Genomic DNA, 24,809 nt, shown 5'->3' on the forward strand with positions numbered 1-24,809 from the left:
TACAAATACTTTGTTACCTTACTCGAGTAGAAATTTTGGGTCTCTATACTTTACTGGAGTATTTATTTTTCAGCCAACTTTTTACATTTTCAAGGAATTATCTGTACTTTCTACATTGCTCCTGTTTCATTTCAGCTTGTTTTTATTCTGGCTTGTCATCTTTAAAAAAAAAACTATCCAGATAAATCGCGCCATCCGGATAGAGTGAATTTGATTGTGGTTGGATGAGAAGTATAAACATATACCATTACGACACCCTATTGGTTTGTACGCGATCCATCGCACCTGAGCATGACACAAATCACATCACACCCCAGCAAGGACATATCCCCAATGTTGGGGTCGTTACTCAGAAAAAAATATTTCTTATAAGTTATTATTTCTCTACTACTGGCTCATTTATCAAACGGGTGCTTTCTCTTTGTCCTCCGCACATTAAGCTGGATCGATAGAGAGACGTTTGAATAAATTAGCGTTTGCGATTGACAATGTTGTGATACGTAGGCTATACTAACTTTGTAACTCGTTACCCCCAACAATGGACATAGCAGACATATAAAGTAGTACACATATGTGACCCTGGACCACAAAACCAGTCATAAGGTTAAATTTTACAAAACTGAGATGTATATAGAATATGAAAGCACAGTAAATAAGCTTTCTATTGATGTATGGTTTGTTAGTATAGGACAATATTTGGCCGAGATACATCTATTTGAAAATCTGGAATCTGAGGGTGCAAAAATATCAAAATCCTGAGAAAATCACCTTTAAAGTTGTCCAAATTAGGTTCTTAACAATGCATATTACTAATCAAAAATTACATTTTGATATGTTTACAGTAGGAATTTTACAAAAAATCTTCATGGAACATGATCTTTACTTCATTTCCTAATGATTTTTGGCATAAAAGAAAAATCAATAATTTTGACCCATGCAATGTATTTTTGGCTATTGCTACAAACATACCTCAGCAACTTAAGACTGGTTTTGTGGTCCAGGGTCACATATATGGTTCTTTAATGTATTTGCATTGTACTGCGTTCATTCTGAATGGGCATACATGTGGCTGAAACAGGTAGCCAAGTGCATCCCAAATTTTTAAACATTAACATTTTGATACAACATTATAATCATTATGGCCTTTAGAAAAATGTTTTTTGAGGAGGTGGGGTAGTGCACAATAGCCCCCTGTGGTGCGGCCTAAGCTTTTGTCCTTAATGGCATTTTTTTCCTTGCATTACTTTTACTTTTATACTTTAATTAGTTTTACACTTTTACTTGAGTAAAAAGCTTGAGTTGATACTTCAACTTCTACAGAAGTCTTTTTAAACCCTAGTATCTATACTTCTACCTAAGTAATGAATGTGAATACATAGTTTTTATCATCAGATATTAATTGTAACTAGTCAAGGTCTCACCTTAGTCACAGAAAAAAATGCTCATTAATGAATATTCGTTTGTCGTCTTCGTTGACGGAATGAACACTGCAGGCAGATTGTTCATCTACTGTCAATAACCTCTGAACATATTCAGACAGATATCAGTCAGTATTGGTCATAATTACCTGATAGTGGACAGTAGGGTGACCTTCCCTTGAGTGTAGACCTCCGTCAGCATGCCATCAGGGATTTCCTTACCGTTCCTAAACCACAAAATATTCAAGTCCTGGTTCACATCATTGATGTCGATGGAGCAGTTAAACTTGACCTCTGCCCCCTCTGACCGCCGGATTGTGCCCACGGTGGGTTTGAAACGCAGCTTCTGGAGCTCCTCCTGTGACAGATGTACGCTGGGGGCTCGTGCCGGGACAATCAACGGGTCCGGAGCCTGCGTTGCCCGGAAAGATCGGCCCTGTCTCGCCCAATGAGGTGAACTTCCCTGATGGACAACAGCGAGGGGATGTTTCCAACTGGCAGCTGTTTGAGGAAATCAGACATTTCATAAAAGTAAGCATGACACTGAAGATGTTTAACTAAACTAATGTACATTTGAATTTATGAATTTATTATTTATATGTGACTCTGGACCACAAAACTCACCAAAAAAAACAATAAAAAAAAAACAATATTTGGCCGAGATACAAATTTTTGAAAATTTGGAATCTGAGATTTAAAAAAAAAAAAAAATTAAATATTCAGCAAATCGCCTTTAAAGTTGTCCAAATGAAGTTCTTAGCAATGCATATTACTAATAAAAAATAAGTTTTGATATATTTATGGTAGTATCTTCATGGCATACATAATGTCCTAACGATTTTTGGCATAAAAGAAAAATCGATAATTTTTGACCTATACAATGTATTTTTGCCTATTGCTACAAATATACCAGTGCTACTTAAGACTAGTTTTGGGGTCCTCATATATTTGCTAAATTAAAAAAAAAAAATCAATATCATGGTATATATAAAGCTATGGCATATGTGGTTCAACCATGCTACTTTTCAGTAAGTATTTTGACATTTTCTATTGAGTGACTCAGATCTGGCACGGCTTCAGAAACGCAGTGGAAAACCAGCATCCTGTTCTCCAGGAGCAAAAGGAAATTCTTTCTCTGATGGGATCTGTTATCAAAGGAAGCATACGCAGCTTTCATTGAGAGAGACTTTCATATATACTATCTCTGGACTTATGGAACTCGATCAAAAAGATCTTGTACAACATATTTAAGTCGTATTGTCTTATGGACAATTAAATGATCAGCTGCTGTAGTTTAGATCAGTGTTTAAGTGATAGAAATCTATTTTGTCATTAAGCCAAGAGCTAGAATGAAACTAAAATATGCTTCTCTGCAGTGGCAATTTTAATTTCAACACGACATCCACTTCTTTATTAGAAGATACTGTAAACCACTCCAGGTTTTATAGAAAATTCCAAGTCTTATAAACTACTTTTCACAATGCCAACGAGCACTGATGACGTTTCAGATATACATGGGCATCCAGCATAAAAAGTCTATAATTAAGTAAATAGATTTTATAAATCATAAAATTCATACTAAAATGCAGTACAAAAACTATTTAATAAACTTTTCTTTCTACAAATTCAATCAAAGTGAGTCTGAAATAAAAAGTATTTTTAATAAATGGAAAAAATAAGTTAAATATTATGTCACTAATTTTGTTTTTCAATCACAATCTGTCAATTTTTCAGGTCAAACCTTTTCATATAATAATCTTTTAAACATTTTTTAAACAAAGCAACAAAATGAGCAAAAACACATGAAACTTGACATAAGAACTGGTAAAACTGCTGTAGATGAGCGTAAAAAAATTAAATTAAGATTTAAATTACTTATTTAAATTATATTTATTAAAATTAACATTTAAAAAAGTAATCTATTTTTTTATTAATATATTTACTAAATGAAAAAAAAATATCAATACCATAGTATATATCAAGCTATGGTGTACTATTATATATATATATATATATATATATATATATATATTATACTATTATATATATATATAAAGAAAAAAGAGAAATATTTAATTTATTAAGTAATATATTTATGTCAACTTTATTTAAACTAATATACAAAAACTGATTAATATAAAAATATTTTATTATTACACTTTTATTTATTTTTTAATGTAAAATATATTATTAAATAAATAAATAATTGTTAAAAAAGGTGTCTTTAGGGGTTTTAGATTTCCCTTACTTTGACCAAAAAATAAATGAATAAATAAACATTTGAAAAATAAAAAAATTGTCATGAGAGCTGGTAATATTACTGCAGCAGAGCATAAGAAAAAAGGAAATTTTGATTTAATATTGAGATTTATTTAATGTATTAATTTGTGCATTTATGACTTTAAATAAAATAATATAAAATACTGTATTATTACTTTTCAAAAGAAATGAATTGCTATTATTATTAGAGGTTTTTCATTTACAAATATTTTGTATTAATTAATTAAATAAATAATCTTTTGCCAAGGCTGTTGGCATTCATTTTATTTTATGTATATAATAAATAAAAATACACAACAGCACTATATAACAAACCATTAGAAATATTTACTGTGAACTTTCAGTAAAGTCTCATTATTTATAGCTATTGACCACATGAACTAAATAGGGGCAAAGACTAGCACTATTCAGTTTCTAAACCTATGAAACTAGGGCAGATTATTATTTCATCAATGTAATCCTCTAAATTTTACAGTGCAAAAGTCTAACACTTTATAAAATATGCATTACTATCTAGCTAGAGCTCTACGTTGGAAGTCTTAAAATCGGATATTAATCCTAAAAACAATTCACATCATTAATATTTCGTGGAGTATGCTTACATATTTAATTAAGTTCATGATTTTGAACTAATAAAGACGATTAAACGAGTTTTTCATGTAGAAAAGCAAGTTTTGTGTTGACAACTTTCCACCAAACCAGGCATAAATTGATTCCATATGACAAAAACAAAGCAAAATCTCATTCCATACGACACAAATCTCATCACATGTAGCTTTTAACGGCACTTTCTGAACTTTTTAAGATTATTGATTTACTTGCTTTTAAAACATGCCTAAAAACATCACAGTAGCTTTACGAAAACCTCACATCTTACCAGTTGTCAGTCTGACTGACTGGGAAAACAATCCGACGAGCAGTGGAGTCAAAAAGCTCAACATCGCTGAGAAACTTTTGCCTAAAATAAACCCCATAGCCATTTATTTTCCTTTTCCTTCAGTGTGAGTGTGTCAGATGAGTATTAGCGCGAAGCAGCCAGTGTGCAGACCAAATAACATCTTCTTTGCTCTTTTCTCTGGGTCATTTAACACACGAAGGAATGCGTGTGCACTAGAGTTGTGACGTTAGCGAACGAACCGATTCTTTTGAACGGCTCATAAACATGAAAGATGGGAGCCGAGTCGCGGCTGGGGGGGAGCCGTCCTTTTTGTCGTTCTTTTTTCTTATGCGTGTTTCACACAGATGCACACAAATTATTCCCGGATGGTCTATTACTTAATTTAAGATTACGAAGTGTGGATCAATGCACACTCTAACGGCTAAATTTGCCCACGACACATTGCCCGGTGAACGAGGATCCGATTAGGACTACAAACACGCATAAAAAATGTTAAAAAACTACAAACATGGCGGTTAAGCGCGACCAACGGACAGGTAGAGAAAGGAGTTTTAGTGATAAATAATCAATGTGTAAACTAATAACAAATATTTATTTAATGTTATCCATGGTATATTTCATGTGCAGAAACATTATGAACTTTTATAATGATAGGTATGGTCATTAACTTTTAAATGCATCATTATGCATACACGAGAAAAGTTCTTGGCCTAAAAGACTCGTAGAAGAATGTGCCTCTTCATTTCTCTCTAATACGGTTGGAAATCAAATTAAACGAAATGTAGATGATATTAACTGACAGGGCAATTTAAACAGTGACAGGATTTAGGTGACTAAGCAACAGACGAAGTAGTATGTCCCAAAGCTTGCCTACTATTCTGCTACATACTCAAAAGTATGTACTTTTTCTTCACAAAAAGAGTACATACTTTAAGGGCATAGTATAATTATGCGAATTGGGACGCCGGAAAACACTTTGTACTAAAGGTAGATCCAAAATAGTGACGTCACTGTCTAAGCAGAGGGATGTTGTGCAACCCTATGGAATATAGTCCACACATGACAAATGTGACCCTGGACCACAAAACCAGTAATAAGGTTAAATTTTACAAAACTGAGCTCAATATGGTTTGTTAGGATATGAAAATATTTGGCCGAGATACATCTATTTGAAAATCTGGAATCCGAGGGTGCAAAAAAATCAAAATACTGAGAAAATCACCTTTTAAGTTGTCCAAATTAAGTTCTTAACAATGCATATTACTAATCAAAAATTACATTTTGATATATTTTTAGTAGGAATTTTACAAAAAAATCTTCATGGAACATGATTTTTACTTAATTTACTAATGATTTTTGGCATAAAAGAAAAATCAATAATTTGACCCATGCAATGTATTTTTGGTTATTGCTACAAATATACCCTAGTGACTTAAGACTGGTTTTGTGGTCCAAGGTCACAAATGAGGTAATAATCAATATTTCAGAATAATTCAAACTCAGATATTGGTGTGTGATATCTGAGTTTTAATTATTTGACTACAAATCTCACATCATCATTCCTCCCAGTGATTATTTCAAGGATAAATTGAGATGGCCCCAAGCTGGCTTCTTAAAACTGACTTAATATTTTAAAAAAGCCAAAAGAGCCGTTCTTTTGAACGGCTCTTTGAAAGGAACGGATCACAAAGATCCGGATCCCCTCAAAGAGCCATAAATCCCATCACTAGTGTGCACCGCAGTGACGAGCGCAACTGATTCCAAGCGCGCTCTCGCCGCTGGAGGAACTCGGTCCCTGGTATGACGTCACACCAGAAGTTTGGGATGCGCGCTTCCGATGTGTGATTTTTTAGTTTGTTTACTATTTATTAATAAATTTGTCAATAATATAATCCAGGTTGTTTTGAATTACTAATTGTAAAAAAAAGAAGGTATTTTATTGTCCACAAATAGGGGAGAGTGGGGGCGGTTGCCTTTAGTTTCTCAGAAACTGTTTGTATTAGAAAGCCGAAATTTTAATACAATAAAGCCACATCTGACAGCTACTCACCCATATTGCTAAAACATCTGTACATATGATAATACACATACAATTTACACTTAAATAGACAAAGTGAAATGTTGCAACCGTCCCCACAATAGAGGGCAGTTGCAACATTCAATAAAATATAATGAAATCATTCTTAAATATAATTTTGCAATTTCTTTTTTTTATTTGTGCACAGTCAGGGTCTTAAATAAGGTGAATTGGCTGTAAAAGAAAAAACAAAGAATAGTAAATGAAAAACATTGTTAAGTAACAAGTAGATTTTTTACCTATTTACTTAAAAAAAAGTAGAGATACCTAACTATTAAAGGGGTTCATTGGTATTATCATTATAAAATTTTGGGACGGTTTCAACAGTGTGTTGCAACTGTCCCTACAGTGATAGCCATGATAAAAATTGGTATATTAGCTTGACAACATATCATTGACACATGCTAGCTATGCCTATTAGAAGCTATTAGAACGCACTGATTAAAATGTTATGCGTCACACAAACAACTTAGACATTATGACCAAAAATCTCATCTTTAAAAAAAATTACTTTTTTACCAAGAAAATGATTTTTGGTAGAAGGATTGATCACATGTGGCTGATTTCTTCCAGGAAGTATGAGGGGCCAATAAAGCATGTGCAGTATGAATATCATCTCTGTATCTTATTCCTGCTTGAAGAAATAAGCCGTGTTGCGACCGTCTCCACTCTCCCCTACTCCACTTGCTGTGTTTTTCCTCTTTTTCCTTGATTCAGAGATTGTTTAGATATGCTAAACTTTTCTAAAAAAAAAATTTCAAAGAAGGTACAATACCAGTCAAAAGTTTTTGAACAGTAAGATTTAAAAAAAAAAAAATTAAATAAGTCTCTTCTGCTTACCAAACCTGCATTTATTTGATTCAAAATGTTACAACAAAAACCGTAACATTTTGAAATACTTTTACTATTTAAAATAATTGATTTCTATTTAAATATACACTACCATTCAAAAGTTTGGGGACTTGTAATAGTCTTTAAAGAAGTCTCTTATGCTCATCAAGGCTTCATTTATTTGATTAAAATACAGAAAAAATGTTTTTACAATATAAAATAATGTTTTTTTTTTTTTTTTTTACATACTTTAAAATAGAATTTATTCCTGTGATGAAAAGCAGAATTTCTATCAGCTGTTACTCCAGTCTTAAGTGTCACATGATTCTTCAGAAATCATTCTAATATGCTGATTTATTATTAGAATGATCAATGTTGGATAATATCAACGGTTGTGCTGACCCCAAACTTTTGAACGGTAGTGTATTTTAAAATGTAATTTATTCCTGTAATCAAAGCATCATTACTCCAGTCTTCAGTGTCATTTGAAAAAAAAACTTGATTAAAAAGCAAATCCACAACTGATGAATAAGAGCCACATATTATTCAAAGGGACTTTTTACATTGATTTAAGGCACATTAGCTAAATTGATGATATTTATTTTTTTAGGATCAGAAAGAGTGTAGAAAATGGTCATACAAACTTATAATAGGCATAAAAATTAAAAAGTTACTAATTGGCCATTGGAATAGCCAATAGGTCAATTATTATGTGAATACTGAGAAGAACGCATTTTTTTAATGTCTATGGCAGAGTTTCCCAATCTGGGGTTTGGGAAAAATAGTAAATATTCTGAAATAATTTTAGAATTTAACATGTCTGTTTACTGTTTGAATATATTTTAAAATATAATTTATTCCTGCTATTCAAAGCTGAATTTTCAGCATCATTACTCCAGTCTTCAGTGTCACATGATCCTTCAGAAATCATTCTAATATGCTGATTTGCTGTTCAAGAAACATTTTTATTATTATTATTATGATCATTATCAATATTTAAAACAGTACATTTTGTTTTAGGGCTTCTTTGATGAAAGATTAGGATTTATATGAGAAAAAAAAAAAGCTTTTGTAACATACACACTATACCATTTAAAAGCTTGGAGCCAGTATAATTATATAAATTATAGAAATTAATACTTTTATTTAGTAAATAAAAGCAAACTTGATCAAAAATGATGACAAAGACATTCAAAATGTTACAAAAGATTTCTATTTGAGATAAATGCTGTTCTTCTGAACTTTCTAATTATCAGATAAACCTAAAAAAAACACTTTAACATAATAATAATAAATGTTTTTTGAGCAGCAAATCAGAATATTAGAATGATTTCTGAAGGATTACATTTTAAAATACATTCAAATTGAAAACAGTTATTTTAAATAGTAAAATATCTATTTTACTGTTTTTGCTGTACTTTGGAACAAATAAATCCAAAAATACTGCACTATATCAAATAAAAATGCAAAAATGCATGAAGAAATTAATGAACAATCAAACAAATTACCTGACTTGCCTACTAGACAGTTAAAACAAACACTGTCTAGTTCAGGAATTCAAGTACATAATAGAAGAATGCAAACACTTTGCTTGAATTTTATTAGACTTCAAATACTACAAGGTAACAAAAAAAACGACCTTCATTTGGAATGTTTTCAGAACAATAGTTGGATTTGTCCACAAAGTGGCGCTATTCCATGGTATAAAACTACAGCTTAGACAATCAGAACTCTTTTCCACATTAAAAGACCTTAAAATGACAAATTAAATTTTTACAGCAATTATGTGAAACAATAATCAGTTTGAATTCAGATTATGTGAAGAGCAGTGTTGGGGAAAGTTACTTTCAAAAGTAATGCATTACAATATTGCATTACTCCCTAAGAAAATAATTAATTACGGTACTTAGTTACTTTTTATGGAAAGTAATGCATTATGTTACTTTTGTGTTACTTTTTAAATCTGGGCAGGGCTTGCTTGTTTGTTTTTAATATAAAAAGTTCTATTTTTGTCAAATGTAAAAGCCTTTTCACACTAAAGCCTCAGGTTTAGAGAAAAGTAAATTCACGTCTGTACAGTAGACCGCAGAAGAACAAATGTCAACTCTTTAGCAATAAAAAAAAGGAAAACAAATGTTAGATTATCTTGAGTAATTTTTGCTTATTAGTATGGATGAAATAGATCATCGAAGATCGGCAGCAAAGACATTGGTTAATAAAATGAGATTAAGCACATAAAGGATAATTGTATTATTTAAAATGTATTTATTGCAGGTTTGCGTTGCATTTGACTGTTTTTATTCATTTTGAAGACTAATGTATCTGTTTTTTTAGTGAGTGAGATGAATTAACGCATGTTCACATTTATTCTAGAACTAAAGTAACATCTTACAATTTCTCTTAACATGGGGACAGGAGAGCTTTTACTCAATAAATGGGGGAAAAATTTGAAAAAAGTAACCCAGATATTTCTTGTCAATTAAAAAGTAATGCGTTACTTTACTAGTTACTTGATAAAAGTAATATTACGTAATTTGCGTTACTTGTAATGCATTACCCCCAACACTGGTTATAGAGTTTCTGAAAATGACTGATGCTTCCCACCTCCCTGTAAAAAAAAGGTAAGATCTTGTAGAAATTGTCACATAATGTGGCTTGCTGCTTTTTGATGCATTTGCCCACCAACAACAGCCTTTTTGGTCACTGTATTCTCTCTTAAAAGACTCATGTGTCTTCCCAATTGCAAGTCAATGCATTGAGAGATAAGAGTGAAGTCAGTTGCATTGTCCTCTGAAAAGCATATCATCTTCCCAGATAAGATTGAGCAAAGCTCAAGAGCAAACCACCAAGAAACCATAGCATTTAATGAATCAAAATGTCTCGTTTCCCTAGACTCCTTGCATCTGCGTTCGAGGTGTTAAATGAGAAAAGCTAGAGATCCACACAACAGCGCGAGGAGCTTTGGAGTTCGCATTAGACCCGGAACTGCTTTTGCTCCGGTTGATGTTCTCCGAGCAGTACGTCTTCATTCGGTACAAGTTGGCTTTGCTCTCACAGCATCCCATAGAGCTCAGAAGAATGCATGCATCCTTTCTAAAGGCCCTGGTGAAGATGGCATAGAGGAAGGGGTTTGCACAAGAGTTGATGGGGTAGAAAAGCACGAGGAGGATCTTAGAGTTGGTCACCGTGATTAACGGGACTTTGAAGGCCGCAGAGATGGCGAAAAACGAAATGGGCGCCATGCACAGAAAGTCAGTGAAGATCAACACAGCCATGCGTTTGGCGATCTTAGCGTCTGCGGCACGTCCAGGGAACTCAGGATTGCGAACAGCAGTGTAAATGCACACGTAGCAGCCGCAAATCACCAGGAAAGCGCCTACGTTAAACAGCAGGAGGAGTATGACGTAAGCTTGGGATAAAGGCGTCTCGATGTCCATCGGCAAACACATACTGACTTTGGTGTAACTGCTGACGCCCATTAAGGGGAGAACAGCCATTCCTAGACAGAGCAGCCATCCGGCGACCATTATCGCAGAAGCGTGGCTCAATCCTAAACGGCGTTCCAGCCGGAGAGCGTGTGTTATCGTGTGCCAGCGCTCAACAGTAATGGTAGAGAGAGTATAGACAGATAGTTCTCCACCGAAAACAGATAGAAAGCCTGCGATCCCGCATCCCACTCCGGTTTGCCACTCAATAGCGTGTTGACTGTAATGCCCTTGTGTTCTGAGATCCACAGTGGCGATCATAAGCAGATACACACCGATGCAGAGGTCGGCGAAGGCCAGGTGGCACATGAGGAATCTGGGGACGGTCAGTTTGTAGCGGCTGGTAAATAACACAAGTAGCACCAGCAGGTTGCCGGCGATGGCCAGGATGTTGATGAACCAAATGGCCACCCGTAAGAAGCTGAAGCCGGCGATGTCCTCGCAGGGGTTGAACGCGTCGGCCTCGGGGCTGCACTGGAGGGGCGGTCGGCGCTGACACAGGTCTAGGTCTGGGTAGTAGAAGTCCATGGTGCCAAATGTGTCCTCGGCTGATGTGGATCCGACAATGTCTGATGCAAGAGGGCCATCCAGGATTAGGGAATCATCTGAGGAGACGCCAGATGGACTGAGAATGAACACAGAGAGAAAATAGTCAGTGTCACAGTTTGAAAAATATTATATAGAGTTATGATTGTTACACTATCAGTCAATCAATTTTTGAATAGTAAAGGTCATTGCACAATCAGTTTGAAATGTTCGCACGTTAAAAAATAAACATTCTGAAACATTCGTCCGTCAGGTTCGAATCAGGTTTGATTTTATGTGTTTTTGCACCCAAAACAAGCATTATGATAGAAAGGAGGATGAATACGAAAAGAAAAAAAAAACGCATGTGAAAATTTCGGACTCAATGTGCAATGAAGATTTTTTTTTATGTTTTTAAAGACGTCTCTTCTGCTCACCAAGCCTGCATTTATTTGATCCGAATTTTGAAAATTTAAAATAACTGCTTTCTATTTGTATATATTTTAAAATATAATTTATTTGTGTGGTCAAAGCTGAATTTTCAGCATCATTACTCCAGTCTTGAGATTCACATAAACCCCCAGAAATCATTCTAATATGCTGATTTGCTGTTTATTATTATTATCAGTAATTAAAACCTTTTTTCTTAGGATATTTTGATGAATAGAAAGATCCAAAGACCAACATTTATCTGAAATAAAAAGCTTTTGTAACATTGTACACTATAGCATTCCAAAGATGGTTTTTAAGAAATTATAGAAATTAATAGTTTTATTTAGAAAGGATGCTTTAGATTGATCAAAAGTGATGATAAAGACTGTTACAAAATATTTCTATTGTAATCTGCTGTTTTTCTGAACTTTCTACTTTCTACTCAGCTGTTTTTAACATAATAGTAATAATTATAAATGTTTTTTGATCAGCAAATCAGAATATTAGAATGATTTCTGAAGGATCATGTGACTGGAGTAATGATGCTAAAAACTTCAGCTTTGAAATCACAGGAATACATCATATTTTAAAATATATTTAATTAAAAGTAAAGTAAAAATATTTCAAAATTGTGCTGTTTTTGGCTTGGTGAGCATGAGAGACTTCTTTTAAAAAAAATTAAAAATCTTACTGTTCAAAAATTTTGACTGGTACTGTAAATAGAGCTAAAACTATAAAAACATATTCATTACAGTTCTGGAAATAAAATAAATCATAACTGAAAACCGAAAGCTTACTATATTTCAGCTGTTTGCCAAGGCAATGTTTTTTATTTTTATTTAGTTTAACTTTATTTACTAAAATAACTCAAACTAGACCCATAAAAACATTTTTGTTACTTGAAAGAAAATTTCAGCTAACTGCCAAAGTAACATTTTTATTTTCATTTAGAGAAATAAAAAATAATAAACACTCAAAACTAATTCAATGATGAAACACATCAAAAAGTTTAAATATTAATAAAAACTATAATAATATATCAATGATACTAAAATAACACTGAGAGGTTTTCATGTCATTTTTAGAACCTTTTTATGAAACATTGTAACAGATGTAATATAAACAGGAACAAATTAATTTACAAGGACAAAGTGTAACATTTATATAAATTGCGTAGCTTAGATAATGTGGTCTCTGAAATAAACTGAAAATACTGACTGACTGAAAAAAAATAAAAAAAAATAAATAAACCTTTAAATTTATTTCAGATAATTGCCAAGAAAGCATTTCTAGTTTTTATTTAGTTTAACTTCCAGTAAGTACTAAAATTACTAAAACTCCAACTTAAAAAAAAAAAAAAACTTTATGGAATTTTTATAATGACATTTTTAGAATTTATTTGAAACATGAAGTACATTGTAACAGGTTTCATTTAAAATTATTTAAATGTAATAAAATTAAAGTGAAAAAATCTATTTTTCATATACATCAACAGTAACAAGCTATAGAATAGCTAGAATTAATATTGCCTTGCTCAGATAATCTGATGAGAAATGTATTTTGGCTTTTGATGGCAGACTTTTGTATCCAGGCAGATCTGAGCACACTTTGAGACACTGTTAAGAAAAAAAAATTACAAGCAGACTTTATTTTTGTATTGGTGGCAGAGAAACTATTTTTACAACTATTTGTAGGTGAGGAAGTCTTGTATAATCATTTAATTAGCAGAAAAACTGCCAAAACAATCATTTTTGTTTTCCTCTGTGTCACGTTTCATGAAATCCACTGTGTTCTTCATGTCACGTATACTTGTGTATGTCTGTGTGTTACATGTCTCCTTGTGTTTCTGGTCTTTGTCATTGTTCTGATTTGGTTTCTCCCATTGTCTCCCCCCTCTATCTGTCTGATTTGGTTTAGCCCTCATTACCCTCACCAGCTGCTGCCTATTTCACACACCCTATATATTCTCACTGAAATCTCTCCTGTTTGTCAGATTGTTGTTTGATGTCGTTTGGTGTGGTATTCAGTGTTCGTTTGTCTGGAGTTTCCTGGTCGTTGTTCGTGTCCGTTGGTTCATATCTGGATTTCGTCTTTGGATTATACTTCACTGGATTTTCACCATTCATCGCACCTCATCACTCTTGTCCCTGCGTCACCGTCCATCTGAGAGATCCATCCAGTTCATTGTATTTTATATCTATCTCATCAGTTCAATAAACTGGTTTTACCTGCTATTGTTTCCATCTCATCCCTCCCGTGACACTCTGAGCCAGTTTATAGCTATTTGTTCAATTCCCAGCCCAGTTTCACATGTGTGAATGGTTCTATTCTTAAGACATTATTTAACACCTAATCACAGTTTACATCCTTTCACTCCTTTGGAAATTAAATTACACTTTATTACAATTATACTTAATTATAATTACATTAATTTTGTCATTAAAACTTTTGACACTGCTTTTGTAATTTGAATAAGTGCATTAAAGGTCCCATATTGTCAAAATCGAAATTTCCTGGCTTTTTTCATGATAACTGAGGTCTAGGGGCTATGTAACTACCATATGAGTTTCAAAACAGTCAATCCACAGTAAACTGCACACAGCCTGCTTAAAGTAGCTGTTCATTTTCACGAGCCGCTGTGACTTCCGCAAAGATGTGACGTCCGATCTACTTCGTCACCGCCTTCAGTCACCACCCCGAACACCAATCACGTCCCACCCTCCTTTTGTCAAACCCAGACAACAACGCATCCATAACATTGTTGAGCAACAACAACACGAAAACAAGTTGAGAAAACGCTGTTCAGTCGATAGATGTCGAAACTACATCATTGCACAGGCTTCAGAACAACGTGAATATAAGAGACCAGTGGCACGTCAACTTCAGTCTCTTTCACTCAGCGATTCCGGTAAATACATGGATAATGTTTCCCATGATTTGTTCCGGAATTGTTTAATTTGGTTCATTCACAGTTGTTTTCCGGAATCTGTGCGTGCTTGACACACAACCCATAAAGACATGTGACGTTTGGATGTGAGATGTAATGCGACGCGTACGTTTCACTAAACTGAAACTAACCTGAACAAACTGTGCTTCGGCGCTGATAGTGCGGAGCTGGCTCTGCCCGATCGCCGCTTCATTCCACTTTGCACGTATTTTTTTGTCGTGAAGAGTCGCATGATAACGTGCATCATCACTATAACACTGCCTTTATGGTTCTGGCTTTTGTTCACACAGCGCTCGTTCCCGTAATTTTCCAGAATCAGCGCGCATTGTGAAAGGGGCTTTACTAAAGCAACAGTTATGCAGCTTACTGCATTCGGTGTTTGAAAAAGAAAAAACATTAATGATCATTCTGAAATATCTTGTTGAGTATCAGCAGGCTAGGCTCTCTCTATGGCTCTGGGTTCGGCTACAACGATACATAACCGTAGTTAACTGTGATTGGCCTGGCTGTGCATCACTCAGAAAACAACAGGCCAATCAGAAGAGAGGCTCATGAATATTAATTAGATGGGCCAAAATCGACCTGTTTTTGACAGAGCTCCTAAAAAAGGGGCTGTAAAATATATTGAGATGGATTTTGGCACTTATACCGCAAATATATATTCTTAAGGACATCAACAACTAAAATAAACCTCCAGAAATGTGTACAATATGGGACCTTTAAAGCTGACACATATGTAAAATTCTCATTCTGATTTTGTGAAAAACCTTACGTGATGGCTAGTTTTTATTTATATTTTTGAACTCAGCAGTAAATTAACTAATATTAGACCTTTCTCACAAATCGGCAGAATTTCCTTCTCAAGATGCAGAGCTGTATAATCAGAAAACAAAAATTTAGTCTTACTTTGCTGGTGAATTGTTGTCCCCACAGTATGATGATCCATTTCCTAATGCGCTGATAACAGATCCCTCCCTACAGTATATGAGAACAAGAAAAATGATTTCAGATTTCAGACTTTGAATTTGAACAGTGAATCAAATTATCAAAAATAAACGTCAGGTGCTCTATTTGTAATCTCATTACTTTAATGAGATCATTGAGCTAGACGTGCTAGAGATGCTCTTATTCAAAATGACAATCAATAAGATGAAAGTATATTTTATTCCTCAATAGCACAGTGGTGTGTTTGATGTGTATGTTGACCTGTTGGAGTCCCAGCTGAGCAGAGCGCAGCAGTGGCTGGGATACGTAAGCTGTGCTTCTCTCAGGCTTTTCAGTCCCTTCAGCGGAGGAAGTCTCTTCAGAGCGAACGCTGAATGAGCCACCAGCATCAGCACAGACTCCAGACCATGAGAGGGCAGCGTCTCAAGTGCTGTTGATGACACATCCCTGGAGAACAACAGAGAGTGAAATACTACATTAACAAGAGTAGTCAACTTATTTCCCTTGAGAATACTGGGTGCTTTTCATTTCTTATTTTTGCATCCTCGTTTCCTTTCCTAGCTTCCTTTCCTTGCGTCTTAGCTCCACCCCCTTAGGATACGAGGGAAGGAATTCCTTAATAAAGGCATTCATAATAATTATTAACAAAGCAAGATGCCCTGTTTAAATATATGACATTATTTACACTGCAAAGGTAAAATATAAATGTAAGTTATTATGATATATCTGAAGGGGGAGGAGTGCGTCACGTTTAGTCAATAAAACACTTCCGCATAGGATACACCTGTGTATCCTCGCTCAAGACTCCTCAGGAATCCTCCTCACTCCTCGATCCTCGCCTCCTCAAGGTGCAATTAAAGAACTGAGATGTCCTACAAGATGGCTGCGCTTGATCGGTTTCCGGGTCATAGGATGAAGGACGGAGGAGCAAGGAAACGAGGAGGGATATTGAGAAGCACCCATTATCTCAGCGCTGTTTATTCATATTAAACATCTAAGCTAAACGTTTTCAAACGTATGGTGTACACTACAGTCTCTGTGCTCACAGCGTCCCAAACACAAATAATTTTTATATGTATATTTTCATTGTCTGGCGATCTGGGATTTTGGTATGGAGTTAAAGGGGAGGATTATGATTTTTTTTTGGTAGTATTATACATAGTATTGTATATATATATAGTAATGTTTGGACATGAAAGTGGTGACGCGTGACGTCAGACTTAACAAGCGAATAGGTTCCAATTCTATAAAAATGTATTCTGCAATGTATTCCCAATTCTGACTTTTTTCTCAGAGTATATATTTAGCAATTTAGTTTTTTTTTATTTGATTTTGTAACGAACAGTCCACTGAGACGGCGAGATGTGCAGAACCCAAGTGCAGTTTTATTTACAGCGACAATCCATAATCCAAACAAACAAACGATGATCCAAACAATGACAAAGACTTGACTTGAAAACAGACTTGACTTAAAAAACCACAACTCACCAACAGCAGGTTAACAACATTAATACGCGACAAGGACCATTCAAACACAAGGGCTATTTATACAGACAATGAGGGACACATGACAAGAATCAACCAATGAAAAACAAGGAACAAGACCATAGCAACGAAGACAACCAATCAGAACAAGACACATGGAACTAGGGAACCAATGACAGGAATACACAAGGGCAAGGGAAGCAAGACACCACAGCATATAACGATTACATAATAAAAGACATGAAAACATGAACATGAAAACCCCAAAACAAAACCCCACGTGACAGATTTAGATTTTTTCTTGCAATTGAGTTTGTCTAGCTAGCTTCACTTTGCTTCTCGCAATTTTGAGTTTTAATTCTGACTTTTTTCTCACATTTCACAGTTCTGATTTGTTCTCAAAGTATATATCGCGCAATTATGACTTTTTTCCTTACAATTTAAAGTTTTTTTCTTGTAATTCTTATTTTTTCTCAGAATTACGAGTTTACATCTTGCGATTCTGAGTTTATATCTAGCAATCCTGACTTTCTTCCCACAATTCTAAATTCTGACCTTTTAGCAATTCTAACCTTTTTTATAATTCAAAAAAATTTCAGAATTGTGAGTTTATATAAATTGAGCTTATTTCTTTTTTAAATTTCTTTTAAAAAAAAATTTATTTTAATTTTGCGATTTTTAGGTAACATCTCATAATTCAAAAAAAAATTTCATAATTGGAAGAAATATCTTCCAGTTACGATTTTTCTTACCATTGTACATTTATATCTTGCAATTTATATCTAAGCATATATCTAGCAATTATAAAAAAAATTCTCACAGTTCTGTGATTTTTAGTTAACATCACGTAATTATAACGTTTTTTCCCCCTCAATTCAGATGTTTTATTGCAATGGTGAGCCCATCCAGCAAATCTGGCTTTTTGTTATTATCTCAATTCAGATTTTAGGTTCATACCTAGCAATTTTTCGTTAAAATCTTGTCATTCTAATTTTTCATCTTCCAATTCTGAATTCATGTCTCACAATTCTATATTTTTCCCCCTCACAATTCTGAGTTAACATTAGCAATTCACACTTATTTTCATAACTCACAGTTTATATATCGCAATGCTGAGTTAAAAACTCACATTATTTTTTTTCTTCATTTTGTCCATTCTGAGTGGACTTCTTGCAATTCTGATAAAACTAAAAATGCACCATTTACAAGGTGATAAACTTGAGCCATTTGCTATATTAAAACATGCACATTAAGCATGTACTCTTCCCAATCCCAATACTGTATTTGATTTAAGACACACCCTGGGAGGTGCCTGGCCCTGCTTCTTTGTGTTCCCTACTGCAATCAATCACACATGAACCCGCCAATCAAGGTCTTCAGGTTTTCTCGAAAGTTAAAAACATGTGTGGTAAAACTCTAGTTTATAGTAAGGTAATGCACCATCTTTAGTCATTCACACTGACATCTGATAAGAACCGACATAAAGTGCTCAGTCCAGAGAAGATTAATGGCGAAATTAGCTCTTCACAGTGAATTTACAAGAGAAAAGGAAAGTACTCTTGGCACGAGTATTTCAGGGTAATATCACTTACAGCATAATAGGGCCAAAAGCTCCTTTGAAAGCGTCTTCATTGATCACACGCAGACCTTTGTTGTTCTTTAACACCCTGCAAAACAAACAAATGAAATTGTGATTTTACGCTAATGGTGTTGGATTTACTTTTAAACTATTAGACATTGCTAGTACATTTCACAAACAATTACAAAGTAACACAACGGCTTAAATGTGAAGTTTTGAATCAGAAAGACTGAAATAGTAAACTAAAGATCAGAATTTGTAAGTATTTACAGTTTGTCTATTTTGGTTCCATTGAAGGCATGGCTTTCTATGTCTTGAAATCCATTGTTAAAGAGATTCCTGAAACAAGAAAGAGAGAGAAAAAATTCAATAGCAGATAATACACTTAAATAAAGTCCAAATACTTTGGTATTTACCACTATTGTATTGAATATTAGTACATAATTCTATGATTTAAAAACTTAAGCACAACACTGATTATTTATGTAATGCTTCAGGAAGTGTTTGTGATTACAGGCTTTGCTATCTGTGTGTCTTTGTATCTATGTTTACATACAGATACAGAGATTGAAGGCTGTGTGTCTCGTACATTTACATAGACTAAGCAAAAAATTTTATTAACAGCACAGAAAACTGACAATTGTTTTACTACATTGGGATTGCAACCCTATAAAAGTGATTTTGCTCTTTCCTGCTTTTGTGCAATACTCTTTAAAACACCAATAAAATACTTCTGGTTTTGCTTTATTTGTTTATCATAGAGGTCATATCATGGGGAGTCAGTCCAAAAAGACCATTTATTGAAACCCAAAATGCAAAACAAGTACATAAACTGAGTGTTTTAGCCTGATATTAATAGTTTGAGGAGTGATTGTTTTATGTCTCTGTCACAATGTGACGCAAAAAGGCTGTTATTAAAGGATGAACTTGAGCTTGATTAAAAGCAAATCCACAAATCATAATTAAGAGCCCCACAGAGATGTTTATTTTAAAAAGGCTTTAAGGTACAGAAGCAAAATAGATCATTCATGTTTTTAGGGTCAAAGAGAGTGTAAAAAATAATCATACAAACTAATAATAGATAAAAAGTTATAATACAGTAGGTTAGTAATTGGCAATTGGAATTGCTATGTTGGTCAGTTGTGATCATGGACCACAAAACTAGTCTTAAGTAGCATGGGTATATTTGTAGCAAAAGCATAATTTTTTTTCATGCCAAAAATAAATAGGATATTAAATAAAGATTGTGTTGTATGAAGATATTTTTTAAATTTCATACCGTAAATATATCAAAACTTAATATTTGATTAGTAAAATGGAACACATCCTTGTGTCCAACAGAGTTTCCCCAAGCTGGGGTTTGTGAAAAACAGTAAATATTATGGAATTGTTTTATAATTCAAAATGTCTGTTTTCTATTTGAATATTTTAAAATATAATTTATTTTTGTGATTCAAAGCTGAATTTTTATCATCATTACTCCAGTCTGTAGTGTCACATGATCCTTCAGAAATCATTCTAATATTCAGATTTTCTGCTCAGTTATTAATATTTTTTCTAATCAATGTTGAAAACAGTCATGCTGCTTAATATTTTTTGTAAAGACAGCATTTATTTGAAACCTAAATCTTTTGTAATATAAGACATGTCTATACATTTGATGTCAAAATATAAAGATACAAAATATAAAAGTAAACTGAGATACTTGCATTGTGGTGTATTCACTTGTCATTCCGATGAAAGCGTTTGGTGGGACCGAACGCAGGTTGAGATTATCACAAATATACCTAAAAAAGAACAAAACCACTCTAGTTATTGAAACAATAAGCTCTTTTCCTAAAGCCTCCTAATCAAATACACCTGTGCTCTTCTCAGCAGAGCTCTGACTCACAGCTCTCAAAGAGTGTGTTTATCTGTATCTTTCATAAAACTCCATCTTCTATCATCTTGAGAAAGATAAAAGATGCCTGGATTACAGCTTCACTATTACTTTCCATCATTTGATCTCATACAGACCAGTGAAATAACAGCCACAGAGTAAAACTCACAGAATGAAATCAGACTCCAGGGAGAAGATGGAGGTCAGGTCAGGGAATACACTTATGCCGGTGTTGGAAATGCTCCTGAAGACATAAAAATCAATAAGACTTGGGTTTAGATCTTCATTAAGAGAGCTTAACAGTGTCTGAGAAGTTGATGTTTAAAGGGGTCCTAAAGGGGTGCTCTTTTACAAAGTCTTTATTTTGTTTTGGGGGTGCACTAGAACGTGCTTTCATGCTTGGTGGTTCGAAAAACAAATTATTTTTCACATAGTTTACAGTATTACAATAGCTTTCTCTCCAGGCTGGCACAAATGGCTCGATTATTTCTGGGTTTGATTAAGGTCCGCCTCCTGAAAAACGTAATCTGTTGTGATTGGTTAGCAGTCCCACTGCGTTGCAATTGGCGAACATCTCAGATGGCGTTTCAGTCCTGCCACACCCCTTCCCAAAGAAGCAAGTCCCGTGTACAACTCCGCAAGCTAGATTCAAGTCATTATTACGTTTTAAATATAGATATATATTTTCTTACAAAAAAACATTGGATCGCTAAAGGAAGCTTTCCAGCCTTGTGAGGCACTTTTTACCATGGATCGACTTGATTTAGACTGATGGAGAGAAACACTTGTCTATGCCGTTGTTAAGCTTGGGAACAACAGAGTTATATTATTATTTTTAATATAACTCTGATTCAAAGACTGTAAAAAAAGATGGACGACGTGTCTCCGCTTCATTTCACTATAGAAAAGTGAAGCCAATTCATCTTAATATGGCCACTGCCATCTTGGGGGAAATTACGTCATTTGGAGCCAGAGTCTGCGCAGTAGTGTCATGAGGCGGAGCCACGGTATCAAAATCCCGCCCAAACTTCCACAGACCCAATTGCAAGATCACAATCATGACACCACACCCTGTTTTTATAGCATTGAATAACTACATAAAGGCCAACTTATTTAAAAAAAACGAACACCTGAACATGAATCAGCATTATAAGAACTACCTCACATGATAGAAACCATCTTTGGAAAAAAATATTTGAAGTGTAATTCGATTAGTTGGGCTCACGTCCCATTAGATTACATGGAGAGGGCGGGGTTTATGACCTATACTGCAGCCAGCCACCAGGGGGCGATCAAAATGTTTTGGCATCACTTTTCAGGACACGTACGGCACACTTGCTCTGATTGCATTCGTCTGAAAGAAGGAAGTCATATACACCTAGGATGCATTGAGGGTGAGTAAATTATAAGCTACAGTAGTGTCGGTCCTATCATCAGCTTGCGAGATCACCGATACATGATATTTTCATTAGGGCTGCAACTAATGATTATTTTGAAAATCGATTAGTTGGTCGATTATTTTTTTGGATTTAATTGGCTTTTGTGCCACTGCTGCAGCAGGCGGAGTAATATCAAGCAGTGCCTGAAATTAGTTCCCAGCTAGGTTTGCATTTGCACATGTGCTGTGTGATATTACTCCGCCTGCTTTGGCCATGTTACGGCAGCAAACTTCCTTGACTATTACGCCGGAATGGGAGTGTAGTTCCTTATCTTATCGGCCTAGAAAATCGCAGCTTTGCATTTTCCGTCGGTATTAGTACATGATGTAACTACAGAAGAGTCAAGTTTTAAATAGGAAAAATATCAAAACTAGTTGGTCATTTTTGAACACGATGCTATTGGTCTAATAGGATTCAATGATCTATGCTAAGCTTTGCTAAAAGTGATATCGCCAGAACAGGAGAATGGCTGAATGGATTTCAAAATGGTAAAACTCAACTTATTAACTCGGGGGGAGTTGGAGAATGAGCCTATTTCCAAAAAAAGTGGAGTGTTCCTTTAAACACTCGTTTTTTGGGTCGACAGCTTATAAAAATGTAGTTCTGTGTTTTTTAGCTTGTTTACTGTACACCTTGTCTCATAGCAGCTGTTAGACATTGTTCTGTTTTTTTGTTATAAGTCAGAAATGACAAGAAGTCCGCTTCCTGCAATACAAAGTCAATGGAGAGCATTGGATTGTTTTCCCCCTGGTGTGGGCTTGGCCTAAATGCACTCTGTCTCTATCAGGAAAACACATGCTGTAGTCCAAAGAAGCCATTTGTTGTAGTTCTTAAAAAGGGATTTAAAAAAAATACATATCTCCATTTGGAGTGGACTTTGAGATTTGTAACTTTGTAGATGTTTTATTTAAACCCAAACATACACACCACTAAAACTAAAGCTAAAACTCAAAAAGTGAAAAAAGCATAATAGGACCCCTTTAAATTAAACAAATATCCATTTTTGTTAATATCTAATATATTAAAATGTGATTTCTACAGAAAAACAGAGTTTGAGGAAGATCTGCTTACAGGTATCTCAGCTTGGGAAGGTGGTTGAACGCTCGCTTGTGGATGTGAACGAGGCTCCGCGTGTTCTGGATTGAGCTGTGACACAAATTCTTGCATGAGAACAAATGACACATTTCTACGAAAAGAACTTTCTGTTCCAGTTGCAATTGAGACAAGTATTAAGTAAATTGTCTGTGAATCACTTTTATTCTTCCTTGAGTGTTTTCCTTACATCTCTGAGACATTCAGAAGGTTGTTGAACGCTTCCGTCTCTATGGTTTCCACCGATGTGCTCTGGGCGATTTCTCTGGATCAAGGGGGAAAAAAAAGAATAGATGAACAAAAATAAAAAAAATCTGTCTTAAAATAAACCATTTTCTGCATTTCTTTGTGCTTATAAATCTTAAAGAAATTGTGCATGATAAGAACGGGAACATAGAAAGTATGCTAAATTGTAATTCATTTTGGCATTGATGGGTAAATCTTAAATTGCATTTATGTACATTTCTGTATGTTTGAGTAGTTTTAAATGTACAATACTAATGCATTGACAGCAGCTAAAGCATAAGTTGAACTGAAATTGCTTTCTAAAATTTTGTGACTCTCATTTAGTAAATGATCAAGATACTTGGTAAGGTTCATTAGTAAACTATTTTAGTTAACATGACCAATACTTCTACAGAATGTATTAGTCTTAATGTTAATTTCAGCATTTACTCATGCATTATTAAACCCACAAGTTGTGTTTGTAAATATTAGTTAACGCACTGTGAACTAAAAAGACTAAACAATTAACAACTGTATTTTTATGAACTAACATTAACGAAGATTAATAAACAGTGTAACCAAATGTATTGTTCATTGTTCGTTCATGTTAATTAGTACATTAACTAACGTTAACAAATGGCATTTTATTCTTTTTATTGTTGGTGAATTGAAATATTTCTGCAGTTTCTAGAAAATCACAGAACTATATGAAACAAATTAAATTAAATAAATTCATGAATTAAATAAAATTTATGCTGTTAAACTTTTTTTAAGATTTGGGGTACCATTCGATTTTTACATTTTTTTGAGCAAAGTCTCTTCTGCTCACCAAGGCTGCTTTTATTTGTTCAAAAATACAGTAAAAACAGTAAAACGGTGAAATATTATTACAATTTAACATAACTGTTTTCTATTTGAATACATTTAAAATGTAATTTATTTCTGTGATGCAATGCTGAATTTTCAGCATCATTACTCCAGTCTTTAGTGTCACATGATCCTTCAGAAATCATTCTAAAACATTCTGCTCAAGAAATGTTTATTATTATTATCAATGTTGAAATGAAAATGTCTTTACTGTTACGTTTGATCAATTTAATGCATCCTATAATGGAGACCGCCTCCTAATCTGTAACTCTGTCTATAGTCTTTACATCAAACAGTGTTTTTATTAGACATATTTCACATAAATTACAAAAAGCAATAACTGAGAAGCAATACGTTCAGCCAAAATCCTTATGCACTACCTATTAAAAACAAATCCACTTTCAC

At 34.1% G+C, this 24,809-nt stretch overlaps 2 protein-coding genes across 2 annotated transcripts in view; both read right to left on the reverse strand.

The window, feature by feature from the left end:
* The window catches only part of mertka (c-mer proto-oncogene tyrosine kinase a), a 57,585-nt gene extending 52,780 nt beyond the window's left edge, over positions 1-4,805 (reverse strand). Inside the window, exons 1-2 of the mRNA XM_073834822.1 lie at positions 4,576-4,805; positions 1,568-1,919 (exon numbers count right to left, since the gene is read on the reverse strand). Of these exons, the coding sequence (XP_073690923.1) occupies positions 1,568-1,919; positions 4,576-4,678 (455 nt within the window). The 5' untranslated portion in view covers positions 4,679-4,805. The remainder of the gene's footprint in view (positions 1-1,567; positions 1,920-4,575) is intronic.
* Positions 4,806-9,220: 4,415 nt separating this feature from the next.
* lhcgr (luteinizing hormone/choriogonadotropin receptor) overlaps positions 9,221-24,809 on the reverse strand; it is a 32,258-nt gene continuing 16,669 nt past the window's right edge. The window contains exons 3-11 of the mRNA XM_073833658.1: positions 23,503-23,577; positions 23,292-23,366; positions 20,951-21,025; positions 20,612-20,689; positions 19,173-19,241; positions 18,916-18,990; positions 16,100-16,285; positions 15,800-15,868; positions 9,221-11,614 (exon numbers count right to left, since the gene is read on the reverse strand). Of these exons, the coding sequence (XP_073689759.1) occupies positions 10,393-11,614; positions 15,800-15,868; positions 16,100-16,285; positions 18,916-18,990; positions 19,173-19,241; positions 20,612-20,689; positions 20,951-21,025; positions 23,292-23,366; positions 23,503-23,577 (1,924 nt within the window). The 3' untranslated portion in view covers positions 9,221-10,392. The remainder of the gene's footprint in view (positions 11,615-15,799; positions 15,869-16,099; positions 16,286-18,915; positions 18,991-19,172; positions 19,242-20,611; positions 20,690-20,950; positions 21,026-23,291; positions 23,367-23,502; positions 23,578-24,809) is intronic.

This window comes from Garra rufa, chromosome 2, assembly GCF_049309525.1.
Source record: "Garra rufa chromosome 2, GarRuf1.0, whole genome shotgun sequence".
NCBI classification, from domain to species: Eukaryota; Metazoa; Chordata; class Actinopteri; order Cypriniformes; family Cyprinidae; genus Garra; species Garra rufa.